This window comes from Streptopelia decaocto (genome assembly GCF_964273445.1).
Source record: "Streptopelia decaocto genome assembly, contig: HAP1_SCAFFOLD_2297, whole genome shotgun sequence".
Lineage (NCBI taxonomy): Eukaryota > Metazoa > Chordata > Aves > Columbiformes > Columbidae > Streptopelia > Streptopelia decaocto.
In genome coordinates, this window is record NW_028115591.1 from 2,585 (window position 1) to 16,000 (window position 13,416).

Sequence of the window (13,416 nt, forward strand, 5' to 3'; positions counted from 1 at the left end):
AGGTGTGTGCAACGGGGTTGTGTGTGCACCGCGTGCGTGCAGCCGCGTGTCCTCTGTGTGTGTGCATTGGTGTGCACTGTGTGTGTGCATTGGTGTGCGTGTGCATTGCGTGTGCATTTGTGTGCATTCGTGTGCATTGTGTGTGCATTCGTGTGCATTGCGTGTGCATTTGTGTGCATTGTGTGTGTGCATTGTGTGCATTGTGTGTGCATTTGTGTTGCATTGGTGTGCATTGTGTGTGCATTCGTGTGCATTGCGTGTGCATTTGTGTGCATTGTGTGTGTGCATTGTGTGCATTGTGTGTGCATTTGTGTTGCATTGGTGTGCATTGTGTGTGCATTCGTGTGCATTGCGTGTGCATTTGTGTGCATTGTGTGTGCATTCGTGCATGTATATCTTGTGTGCATTGCTTGTGCATTTCTGCATGTATCATGTGTGCATTGCATGTGCATTTGTGCATGCGTGTGCATTGCATGTGCATTCTGCATGCATCGTGTGCATTGTGTGTGCATTGTGCATGCATCGTGTGCATCACATGTGCATTCTGCATGCATCGTGTGCATTGTGTGTGCATTGTGCATGCATCATGTGCATCACATGTGCATTCTGCATGCATCGTGTGTGCATTGCATGTGCCTTTGTGCGTGCATCGTGTGCGTTGTGTGCGCATTCTGCATGCATCGTGTGCATCACACGTGCATTCTGCATGCATCATGTGTGCATTGTGTGTGCATTCTGCATACATTGCCCCCCGGCCCCCACTGGGGCTGCAGATGTCACTGCACAGCACTGCGCTGCAGCCCAGTACAGCCCAGTATAACCCAGTACAGCCCAGTATAACCCAGTATAACCCAGTACAGCCCAGTATAACCCAGTACAGCCCAGAATAACCCAGTACAGCCCAGTACGGTCCAGTACAGCCCAGTACGGTCCAGTACAGCCCGGTACAATCCAGTATAACCCAGTACAGCCCAGTATAACCCAGTACAGCCCAGTATAACCCAGTACAGCCCAGTATAACCCAGTATAACCCAGTACAGCCCAGTATAACCCAGTATAACCCAGTACAGCCCAGTATAACCCAGTACAGCCCAGTACAATCCAGTACAGCCCAGTATAACCCAGTACAGCCCAGTATAACCCAGTACAGCCCAGTACGGTCCAGTACAGCCCAGTATAACCCAGTACAGCCCAGTACAATCCAGTACAGCCCAGTATAACCCAGTACAGCCCAGTATAACCCAGTACAGCCCAGTACGGTCCAGTACAGCCCAGTATAACCCAGTACAGCCCAGTACAATCCAGTACAGCCTATTACAGCCCAGTTCAGCCCAGTATAACCCAGTACAGCCCAGTATGGACTATTACAGCCCAGTTCAGCCCAGTATAATCCAGTACAGCCCAGTATGGACTATTACAGCCCAGTTCAGCCCAGTATAATCCAGTACAGCCCAGTATGGACTATTACAGCCCAGTGCAATCTATTACAGCCCAGTCCAGCCCAGTACACTCTAGCACAGCCCAGTACAGCCCAGTCCAGCCCAGTCCAGCCCAGTCCAGCCCAGGCCAAGCCCCGCCGGGGTCTTTCGGGTTTTCCCGGGCTCTTCCGGGCCCCGTCGGGCGTCAGAGAGCCGGCCCGGAGCTGACGTCACGCGGCCGTGACGTCGGCGGGAGAACTACAACTCCCGGCGGCCCCCGCACCGGCGCCCGAGCGCCCGCCCTCCCGCCGATCGGCAGCCGTCGCGGCCAATGGGAAGCCGCCAGCTCCCCGCGCCGCCCCTCCCTCCCCGCCCCCCTCAGGAAGCGCCGACGGACGCGCGGCGCAGCCAATGGGGAGTCAGCGGGGCGGGAGCCGCGCGGAGCGACGCGCGCTGCGGCCAATCGGCGCGCGGCGTCGGCGGGCGAGGGCCAATGGGCGCTGCGGGGCGGGGCGCCGCGCGGGCGGCCCCGCCCGCAGCCGAGGCGGGTAGCAACAGTTGCCCCGGTGAGGGAACACGGAGGGCGCCATAGCCACGGTCGCCGTGGCGACCGCGCACCGGCCCCGGCCCGGCCCCGCCGCCCTCGCCCGTCGCCCCCGCCGCCCCCCGTCGCCGCCGCCGCCCGCCCGGGCCGGGACGAGGCCCCGCGGGGCCCCGGCGGCGGCCCCGGGCAGGTGGGTCCGAGCGGCGCCGCGCAAGATGGCGGCGGCGGGAGGGGCGGCGGCGGGAGGGGGCGGCGGGCGGGGGGAGCGGGGGCGGCCGGGCCGGGCGGCGGCGGCGGCGGCCCCGGGATGGAGCCGGGCCCGGGGCCGGAGGGGGCGGGGCCTGCCGCGCGCCCCGGCGATTGGTGGGCGGGCGGGCCAATGGGGGAAGGCGGGGCGGCGGGGGGAGCCAATGGCGGCGCGCGGCGGGGTAGAGACCCCGCCCCCCCCCGCCCCTCGGGCGCGCGCGGCGGTGATGTCACGCGGCGGTGATGTCACGCGGTGATGTCACGGGGGCGGGGAAACCGGTGACGTCACGGGGTGATGATGTCACTGCAGGCGCGGCTGATGTCGCCCGGCAACGGGGGGCGGGGCGTCGTGACGCCAGACCCCAGCGTGATGTCACCCTGTGACGTCAGACTATGACACACACCCCCCCCCCTCACTGATTTGTCTTTTTCTCCCCCAATTTTTGCCTCCCCCCCCAGGCCCGCCGCCCGTCGCCATGGCAACGCAGACCTACGTCACCGAGCTGACGTCATCGCAGCAGCCGCAAGCCCCACCCCCTCCCGCACCCACCCCCTTCGGGGCGGAGCTCCCGGGAGGCCCCGCCCCCCAGGCCCCGCCCCCGCCGCCCCCCGCCCCCCCTGCGCCCCCCCCGCAACAATTCATCGTCGTCACCGTCTCGGGTGAGTGCCCCAAAGTCGCCGCTTTTCACCCCAAAATCACCGCCCCCCCCGGCTGTGTGACTTGGCGGGGGGGGGAGGGGTCGTTGTCCTGACCCGTTTCTGCCGTTTTTCTCCCCAAAGCCGAGAGCGCCCTGCGGGCCGGCGAGGGCGTGGCCGAGGGCAGCCCCGCCCCCCCCGCGGCCCCCCCGCCCGGGCCCAGCCCGGGGGTCCCGGGCACCCAGGTGGGGAACGGGGCGAAACCGCGCGGAATCGGGCAAAACGGGGCGAAAAATGGGTGAAATTGGCCAAAATGGGGTAGAAAGGGGCAAAATGGGGTAAAAGCAGGTAAAATGGGGTAAAACTGGGGGCAGAAATGGGGTAAAACTCGGGGAAATGGGGTAAAAGGGGGGGGGGAAGAGGTAAAATGGGGCAGAACTGGGGTTTGGGGGTGGGAAATGGGGTAAAAGGGGCAAAATAGGGTAAAATGTGATAAAATGGGGGGGGGGGGATGGGGCAAAACCGGGCAAAATGGGGCAAAAGGTGAGTCTGGGGGGGGGTGCGTGCCCCCCCCGGTTTTGGGGACCCCCCCGACCCCCCCATGTTTCCCCCCCCCCAGTGCTCCCCAGCACCGACCGGCGCCGCCGCCCCCAAACCCCAGGAGGTGAGCGGGGGGGGCGGGGCGGGGGGTCAGGGGGGTCGTCCCCACCCCCCCCCGGTGACACCCCCCCGTTTGTGTCCCCCCCCCGCCAGGTGACGCCGCTGCCGCACGTTTACCCCACGCCCTACGTGGAGGGGGGTGACGGTTCCTACCCCCCCGCCGCCATGTGAGTGACCCCCCCCCATATTTAAGTGCGGGGGAGCCCCCCCTTGGCTCCCCCCCCACTTTGATGAATTCTCCCCCCCCCAGCCGCTCGGGCTCGTTCCCGTTCGCCGAAACGCCGCTTTACACCCCAAACGCCGGCGCCGCTTATTACGAGGGGGGGGCGGCGGCGGCGGCCGCGGGGGGGGGCCCGGTGCAGCCCAGCCCCCCCCCGCCGAGCTCGCAGGCCCCTCCCCCCGTCTATGTCCCCGGGGGGGGCGGGGGGGCGGCGGCGGGGGGCGGGGGCCCCATTTTGGGGAGCGCTCCCCCCCCTGCCCCCCCCGCCGCCCCCGCCGCGCCCCCCCCGGCCGCCGCCGCCGCCCCGCCCCCCCCCGGCGGCACCTACGTCATCCAGGGGGGGTACGTGCTGGGGGGGGGCGCCCAGTCCTACTCGCACACCACCCGCGCCTCCCCCGTCACGGTGAGAAATGGGGCGAAAACCCGTGGGTTTGGGCAAAAGGGGAGGGGTTGGGGGGGGGGGCATGTCCCTGTTTGTCCCCCCCCACGGGGGTGAACTGGGGAGAAACTGGGAGGTTTTGGGGAGGGGGAGTGGGGGGGGGCACTCCAAGGGGTTTGCCCCTGAATTGGGGCAAAACTGGGAGGTTTTGGGGAGGGTTGGGGTGGGGGGGACACTTAAAGGGCTTTTGGGGAGAAAACGGGGAGTTTTGGGCAAAAGGGGGGGGGTGAGGTTGTGGCCAACACCCTGTGCCCCGCCCAGCCCAAAGTTTTGGCGGGAAACCGTGAGAAATGGTGGGAAAACAGGGCATGTGGGCGGGGCGGGGCAGGGGGCGGGGCCAACACCCCATGCCACACCCAACTATTTAAAGGGAAACACACAACATTTTGGGGCCCATGGGGCTGCAATGGGGACAACGCCCCAGGGTGGGGTTGGGTGGGGCCGGGGGGCGTGGCCAACACCCTGTGCCCCGCCCACGCAGATACTTAAAGGGAAACACACAAGGTTTTTGGGGCCTATGGGGCTGCAATGGGGATGACACCTCAGGGTGGGGTCGGGCAGGGTCAGGGGGGCGTGGCCAACACCCCGTGCCCCGCCCAACTATTTAAAGGGAAACACACAACATTTTGGGGCCCATGGGTTAGTAATGGGGACAACGCCCCAGGGTGGGGTCAGGGGGGCGTGGCCAACACCCTATGCCCCACCCAACTATTTAAAGGGAAACACACAACATTTTGGGGCCCATGGGTTAGTAATGGGGACAACGCCCCAGGGTGGGGTCAGGTGGGGCGTGGCCAACACCCCATGCCCCGCCCAACTATTTAAAGGGAAACACACAACATTTTGGGGCCCATGGGTTAGGAATGGGGACAACGCCCCAGGGTGGGGTCAGGGGGGCGTGGCCAACACCCCATGCCCCGCCCAACTATTTAAAGGGAAACACACAACATTTTGGGCCCATGGGGCTGCAGTGCAGATGACGCCCCCGGGCGGGGCGCAGGGCGTGTCTGACCCCCCCGTGCCCCCCAGGTGCAGTGGCTGCTGGAGAACTACGAGGCGGCGGAGGGCGTGAGCCTGCCGCGCAGCACGCTCTACTGCCACTACCTGCTGCACTGCCAGGCGCAGAAGCTGGAGCCCGTCAACGCCGCCTCCTTCGGGAAGCTCATCCGCTCCGTCTTCGTGGGGCTGCGCACCCGCCGCCTGGGGACGAGGTACGACCCCCCCCAATGGCGGGACCCCCGTGCCCCCCATTAACCCCGTGCCCCCCATTCACGGGGTAACTCCAAGTACCACTACTATGGGCTGTGGATCAAGGGCGGCTCCCTGGGACCCCCAGGACCCCCATTAACCCCATGCCCCCCATTAACCCCATACCCCACATTAACCCCGTACCCCCCATTAACCCCATACCCCCATTAACCCCATACCCCCCATTAACCCCATACCCCCCATTAACCCCGTACCCCCCGTTCGCAGGGGTAACTCCAAGTACCACTACTACGGGCTGCGGATCAAGGGCAGCTCCCTGGGACCCCCAGGACCCCCATTAACCCCATTAACCCTTTGCCCCCCCCATTAACCCCATACCCCCCATTAACCCCATACCCCCCATTAACCCCGTACCCCCCGTTAACCCCGTACCCCCCGTTCCAGGGGTAACTCCAAGTACCACTACTACGGGCTGCGGATCAAGGGCAGCTCGCCGCTGCTGCGGCTCATGGAGGACCAGCAGCACCTGGCCATGCGGCAGCAGCCCTTCGCGCAGAAGCAGCGGTAGGAGCCGCGGGGGACGCCCCCCCGCGCCCGTCACCCCGGGGGGGCCCTTCCCAAGGGCTCAGCAAATCCCCTTCTTTTCCCCAAATCTGGGGCCGTGGGGGTGGCTGATGGTTCCCCCCCGTGTCCCCAGGCTGAAGCCCATCCAGAAGGTGGAGGGGGGCGGGGTGACCAACGGGGTGACCCCCCAGCCCCCCCCCGGGCTCTCGGACATCAGCGCCCAGGTCCAGCAGTACCAGCAGTTCTTGGGTGAATAAACCCCCCAAATCCCCCCAAAAAAACCCAAATCCCCCCAAACACCCCGAAAAAACCCTCGAATCCCCCCAAATACCCCCAAACACCCTGAATCCCCCAAAACCCCCCCAAATCCCCCCCCACTCCGCCAAATCCCCCCAAACCCCCCAAATCCCCCCTAAACTCCCCCAAATCCCCCCCACTCCCAACCCCCCCAATCCCCCCAAATCCCCCTAAACTCCCCCCAAATCCCCCCCAAATCTTCCCCAATGCCCTCTAAACCCCCCCAACACCCCCCCAATCCCCCCAAAACCCCTAAAGCCCCCAAATTCTCCCCAAATCCCCCCACACTCCCAACCCCCCCAATCCCCCCCAATCCCCCCAAATCCCCCTCAATACCCCCACACTCTCAACCCCCCAAATCCCCCCCGAATCCCCCTGAAGTCCCCCCAAATCCCCCCCGAATCCCCCCCGAATCCCCCTGAAGTCCCCCCAAATCCCCCCCAATCCCCCCAATGCCCTCTAAACCCCCCCAAACACCCCCAAAATTCCCCCCCAAACCCCCCCAAGCCCTCCAAACCCCCCAAAACCCCCCACCCCGCCCCCCCAGACGCGTCGCGCCCGCTGGGCGAGTTCCCGGCGCTGGAGCTGCAGGGGAAGCCGCTGCCCGACGGCGCCGGCGCCGACGACATCAAGACCTTCCAGCTGCTGTACCGCGAGCACTGCGAGGTGGGCACCGAACCCCCAAAACACCCCAAAACACCCCAAAACACCCCCAGACCCCCTCACCGCATCCTCGCCCCCCCAGGCCATCGTGGACGTGATGATCAACCTGCAGTTCCCGCTGGTGGAGACGCTGTGGAAGACGTTCTGGCGCTGCGGGCTGGGCCAGGCGGGCGACGCCGCGGCCGCGTGAGTGTCCGGGGGGGCCGGGGGGGTCCTGGGGGGTCGTGGGGACGCCGCGGTGACGCCGCCGTGTCCCCAAGGCACGAGGAGGCCGAGAAGCGGCTGCCCAAGGGCCGCCTGGTGCTGCTGGCCAAGTTCGAGCCGCTGCTGCGCTGGGTGCGCGACTGCGACCACGCGCTCTACCAGGGGCTGGTGGAGATGCTGATCCCCGACGTGCTGCGCCCCATCCCCAGTGAGTGACCAGACACCCCAAATCACCCCAAAAACACCCCAACATCACCCCAACATCACCCCAAATCACCCCAAATCACCCCATGCTGATCCCCGACGTGCTGCGCCCCATCCCCAGTGAGTGACCAAAGACACCCCAAATCACCCCAAAAACACCCCAAATCACCCCATCACCCCATGCTGATCCCCGACGTGCTGCGCCCCATCCCCAGTGAGTGACCAAATCACCCCAAATCACCCCAAATCACCCCAACATCACCCCATCACCCCATGCTGATCCCCGACGTGCTGCGCCCCATCCCCAGTGAGTGACCGACACCCCAAAAACACCCCAAAAACACCCCAAATCACCCCAACATCACCCCAAAAACACCCCAACATCACCCCAAATCACCCCAACATCACCCCATGCTGATCCCCGACGTGCTGCGCCCCATCCCCAGTGAGTGACCGACACCCCAAAAACACCCCAAATCACCCCAAATCACCCCAAATCACCCCATGCTGATCCCCGACGTGCTGCGCCCCATCCCCAGTGAGTGACCAAATCACCCCAAGTCACCCCAAAAACACCCCAAATCACCCCAAATCACCCCATGCTGATCCCCGACGTGCTGCGCCCCATCCCCAGTGAGTGACCGACACCCCAAATCACCCCAAAAACACCCCAAATCACCTCAAATCACCCCATGCTGATCCCCGACGTGCTGCGCCCCATCCCCAGTGAGTGACCAAAGACACCCCAAATCACCCCAAATCACCCCAAATCACCCCAAATCACCCCATGCTGATCCCCGACGTGCTGCGCCCCATCCCCAGTGAGTGACCAAATCACCCCAAATCACCCCAAAAACACCCCAAATCACCCCAAATCACCCCATGCTGATCCCCGACGTGCTGCGCCCCATCCCCAGTGAGTGACCGACACCCCAAATCACCCCAAAATCACCCCAAATCACCCCAAATCACCCCAAATCACCCCAAATCACCCCATGCTGATCCCCGACGTGCTGCGCCCCATCCCCAGTGAGTGACCGACACCCCAAATCACCCCAAATCACCCCAAATCACCCCATGCTGATCCCCGACGTGCTGCGCCCCATCCCCAGTGAGTGACCGACACCCCAAATCACCCCAAAAACACCCCAAATCACCCCATGCTGATCCCCGACGTGCTGCGGCCCATCCCCAGTGAGTGTGACCCCGAAATCACCCAAAAACACCCCAAATCACCCCAAATCACCCCATGCTGATCCCCGACGTGCTGCGCCCCATCCCCAGTGAGTGCACCCCAAAATCACCCATCTATTATCTAGTATATATTAATGCATAATTTTATATGATGTATATTATATTATATTATATTATATTATATTATATTATATTATATTATATTATATTATATTATATTATATTATATTATATTATATTATATTATATTATATTATATTATATTATATTATATTATATTATAGTGCATTACAGTGCATTACAGTGCATTACAGTGCATTATATTATCTTATATTACATTATATTACATTTTATATATGTAGTATATCATATATATTATATCTATTATAGTATTATATATAACATAATATATATAAGATACAAGATACAAGATATAACATATAACATATAACAAGTATGTAACATATAACATATAACATGTAACATATAACATGTATGTAACATATAACATGTAACATATAACATATAACCGCCCCATTTCCCCCATGAAACCCTTGAACCCTCCAAACCCCCCTGAACCCCCAAACCCCTGTGAACCCCCCTGAACCCCCAAACCCCCCTGAACCCCCCGAACCCCCCAAACCCCCCTGAACCCCCGCTCCCCTCTCCCCCCTCCCCGCAGGTGCCTTGACCCAGGCCATCCGCAACTTCGCCAAGAGCCTGGAGAGCTGGCTGACCGGAGCCATGGTCAACATCCCCGAGGAGATGGTCCGCGTCAAGGTGCCCCCCCCGCCCCACGGCGTCCCCCCCGCCCCACAGCGTCCCCCCCTCCCCCCCGCCCCACAGCGTCCCCCCCGCGCCCCCCCCCGTGCCCCCCGGCCGACCCCCAACGCCGTGCGCTGCAGGTGGCGGCCGCCAGCGCGTTCGCGCAGACGCTGCGGCGCTACACGTCGCTGAACCACCTGGCGCAGGCGGCGCGCGCCGTGCTGCAGAACACGGCGCAGATCAGCCAGATGCTCAGCGACCTCAACCGCGTCGACTTCGCCAACGTGCAGGTAGCCCCCCCCCGCCCCCCAAAACCGCGGCCTGGGGGCGACCCTGGGGGAAGAACCGGGACAATGGTGGGAAAGGGGTGCAGGGAGCGCCCGAAAATACAGGGGAGGGGGCACCAAATGGGGGGTTCCGGCCCCTGCTGGGGGTCTGACCCACAGCCCTGTGTCCCCATGTCCCCAGGAGCAGGCGTCCTGGGTGTGCCGGTGCCGCGCCGGGCTGGTGTCCCCATGTCCCCAATGCTGTCCCATGTCCCCATGTCCCCGCAGGAGCAGGCGTCCTGGGTGTGCCGGTGCCACATGGGGTGGTGTCCCCATGTCCCCAATGCTGTCCCATGTCCCCATGTCCCCAGGAGCAGGTGTCCTGGGTGTGCCGGTGCCGCGCCAGGCTGGTGTCCCCATGTCCCCAGTGCTGTCCCCATGTCCCCAATGCTGTCCCATGTCCCCATGTCCCCAGGAGCAGGCGTCCTGGGTGTGCCGGTGCCGCGCTGGGCTGGTGTCCCCATGTCCCCAATACTGTCCCCACGTCCCCAATGCTGTCCCATGTCCCCAATGCTGTCCCTTGTCCCCAGGAGCAGGCGTCCTGGGTGTGCCGGTGCCACGCCAGGCTGGTGTCCCAATGCTGTCCCATGTCCCCAGTGCTGTCCCATGTCCCCAATGCTGTCCCATGTCATGTCCCCATGCAGGAGCAGGCGTCCTGGGTGTGCCGGTGCCGCGCCGGGCTGGTGTCCCCATGTCCCCAATGCTGTCCCCATGTCCCCAGTGCTGTCTCTTGTCCCCAATGCTGTCCCTTGTCCCCAGGAGCAGGCGTCCTGGGTGTGCCGGTGCCGCGCCGGGCTGGTCTCACAATGCTGTCCCCATGTCCCCAATGCTGTCCCATGTCCCCAATGCTGTCCCTGGTCCCCAGGAGCAGGCGTCCTGGGTGTGCCGGTGCCGCGCCGGGCTGGTCTCGCGCCTGGAGCAGGACTTCAAGGCCACGCTGCAGCAGCAGCACTCGCTGGAGCAGTGGGCGGCCTGGCTGGACGGCGTCGTGGGCCGCGTGCTGCGCCCGCACCTGGGCACCGCGGCGCTGCCGCGCCACGCCAAGCGCTTCCTGCTCAAGTGGTCCTTCTACAGGTAACGGCACCTGTGGCACCTCCCCGTGTCACCCCTGTGTCACCTGTGTCACCCCCACGTCCCCAAACCTCCCCCGTGTCACCCCCGCGTCCCCAAACCTCCCCCGTGTCACCCCGTGTCCCCCTGCACCAAGCCAAGTGCTTCCTGCTCACATGGTCCTTCTACAGGTGGGTGTCACCTCCCCGTGTCACCCCAGTGTCCCCAAACCTCCCCCGTGTCACCCCCGTGTCCCCAAACCTCCCCCGTGTCACCCCCGCGTCCCCAAACCTCCCCCGTGTCACCCCGTGTCCCCCTGCACCAAGCCAAGTGCTTCCTGCTCACATGGTCCTTCTACAGGTGGGTGTCACCTCCCCGTGTCACCCCAGTGTCCCCAAATGTCCCCCATGGTGTCCCCCCTGTGCAATGATACAACCCCCGTGTCCTACAGGTGGGGTGTCCCCAAACCCCCCACATGTCCCTCCCATGTCTCTCTCCAGCCGTGTCACCCCCACAGTGACCCCCCGTGTCCCCATGTCCCCCGCGGTGACCCCGTGTCCCCTGTCCCCCCAGCTCCATGGTGATCCGCGACCTGACCTACGTCCCCCATCATGTCCCCCCCGTCCTTCTCTGTCTGTCCCCCCATGGTGACCCCCACGGTGATCCCCGTGTCCCCATGTCCCCCGCGGTGACCCCGTGTCCCCTGTCCCCCCAGCTCCATGGTGATCCGCGACCTGACCCTGCGCAGCGCCGCGTCCTTCGGCTCCTTCCACCTCATCCGCCTGCTCTACGACGAGTACATGTACTACCTGGTGGAGCAGCGCGTGGCGCGGGCGCGCGGCCAGAGCCCCATCGCCGTCATGGGCGAGGTGCGGGGACACGGGGGGGACACGGGGGGGACGCGGGGGACACCCCCGGGCACCACGAGTACATGGACTACCCGGTGGAGCCCCATGACTGTCATGGGACACAGGGACATAGGGAGGGACACACGGACATAGAGGGGGACACACGGGGTCGGGGGGGACACACAAGGTCAGGGGGGTCACAGGGTGACCCCCCCGTGCTGACGGCCGCTCTCCCCCCGCAGTTCGCCAACCTGAGCAGCTCCTTCAACGCGCTGGATGCGGAGAAAGGTACCGGCCCTTTGTGTGTGTTAACTCTGAAACCTACTGATGGCAGCGCAGAGAGACTGAGTCTGTGTGTGTGTTAACTCTGAAACCTACTGATGGCAGTGGAGTGTGTGTGTTAACTCTGAAACCTACTGATGGCACCTCTGTGGGCACACTGACACACACACACACACATACCCCCCCCCCGCCATGCGTGCGTTAACTCTGGACCCTACTGAGGGCAGCCCTGCTCAGCCCGTTGCCACAGCAGGTTTGGGGGGGCCGGGGGTGCCAGTGGCGCCCCCCCCACCCCGCTGTCCCCCCCCAGACGAGGAGGAAGAGGAGGAAGAGGAGAGCGACGAGGAGCTGCCGCAGGAGCTGCCGCTGGGGGAGGGGCCGGCGCTGCCCCCCGCCCCCCTGGAGCCCCCCCCCGCCAAACTGCCCCGCACCGACCGCGGCCTCTTTGTGCAGGCGCTGCCCTCCAGCTGAGGGGCCCCCCCGCCGGTAACGCCCCCCCCGCGCTTGCACCCCCGCCCGGGCCCCCGTGTGCCCCCCCGCCCGCAGCTTCCCGGGGGGGCCGGGGGGGTCGCTCAGCGGTGACAATTGTGCCTTAAGCCGGGCCGGGACCCTGTGCCAAAGCCCCCCGCCCCCCCCCGCGGGGACAGATTTGGAGGGGGGGGGGCGACACCCCCGGCCTGGGGGTTGGGGGGTGCGGGGGGGGGGTCCCGCAAAGGGAACCGCAGGATTTGGGGATGGTCCCTCCCCCGGGGGGGGTGCAATTTAGGGACCCTTTGGGGGTGGGTAACGGGGGGGACACACAAAACCACCCCGGGGGGGCACAGAGAATGCGGGGGGGACACACAGAGAGCCCAGACGCTGCCCCCCCCGGCACAATTTTGGGGGGGTGACCCCCCCACAGCCCCCCCGCTGCCCCCCCCGCCCAGTGCCAAACGCCCCCCCGCCCCCGCTGCCTTACACCAGCCCCTCCCCCCCGCATGAAGGGCCCCCCCGCGCTTCAGCCCCCCCCCCAATAGATATTCCAGTTTTCAATCAATTCTGTGCTTTTGTACCCCCCCCACCCCGGGGGTCGGTGTTTGTGGCCGTGGGGGGGGCGGGGCGGGGCCCCCCCGCGCGTGTGTGTGTGTGTGACCCCCCCGCCGTGCGCCCCCCCCGCAGACGCTGTTTTCTACCTTTTGTAGTTCTTTCTTAAGAGAAATAAAATCCGCCGTGGTCTTTGCCCCCGCCCGTCCCCGGGGGGGCACGAGGGGTTACAGGGAGGGGGCACGGGGGGGGGGCACAGGGGGGGCCCAAAACCCTCAGGATTCAACCCCAAAACCCTCAGGATTTACCCCAAAACCCCCGTGAACAAAAGCGCCGGGAACATGGAAACGCGGATGTTTAATGGGGGGGCGGTGGGTTTGGTGTCCCCCCCCCCCCCCAACACTGAACGGAACAAGAGGAAAAAAAAAAAAAATAATAAAAAACCCCCAAAGGGCCCCAAAAGGGGGCGGGGGGGCTCTAGAGCACGATCCAGGTGTAGCGCTCGTTGTCCGCCAGCACCTTCAGCGAGCAGCCTGGGGGGGGACACGGCGCTGGGGGGGCACCGGGACAACAGCCCCCCAGAGGCCCCCCAGACCCCCCAAATCACCCAGGACCCCCCAGACC

General features: G+C 64.3%; 1 protein-coding gene across 1 annotated transcript; it reads left to right on the forward strand.

Annotated features, from left to right (window-relative positions):
* The first annotated feature begins 2,078 nt into the window (after positions 1-2,078).
* On the forward strand, positions 2,079-12,989 carry RFX1 (regulatory factor X1). The gene is made up of 18 exons (XM_082077347.1): positions 2,079-2,152; positions 2,668-2,868; positions 2,989-3,089; positions 3,464-3,508; positions 3,598-3,671; positions 3,755-4,127; positions 5,193-5,374; positions 5,817-5,936; positions 6,070-6,185; positions 6,781-6,899; positions 6,979-7,082; positions 7,157-7,308; positions 9,181-9,278; positions 9,404-9,553; positions 10,455-10,663; positions 11,355-11,508; positions 11,730-11,775; positions 12,080-12,989. Exons 2-18 carry the CDS (start codon positions 2,685-2,687, stop codon positions 12,238-12,240), a joined length of 2,388 nt encoding a protein of 795 aa, XP_081933473.1. The 5' UTR covers positions 2,079-2,152; positions 2,668-2,684; the 3' UTR covers positions 12,241-12,989.
* The last annotated feature ends 427 nt before the right edge of the window (positions 12,990-13,416 follow it).

Bases quoted from the DNA above. Each gene is read 5' to 3' on its own strand.
- RFX1 (XM_082077347.1), top strand. From the start codon at position 2,685: ATGGCAACGCAGACCTACGTCACCGAGCTGACGTCATCGCAGCAGCCG. The intron at 3,090-3,463 runs GTGGGGAACGGG...CCCCCCCCCCAG, and splicing joins CGGGGGTCCCGGGCACCCAG to TGCTCCCCAGCACCGACCGG. The intron at 11,509-11,729 runs GTGCGGGGACAC...CTCCCCCCGCAG, and splicing joins CCATCGCCGTCATGGGCGAG to TTCGCCAACCTGAGCAGCTC.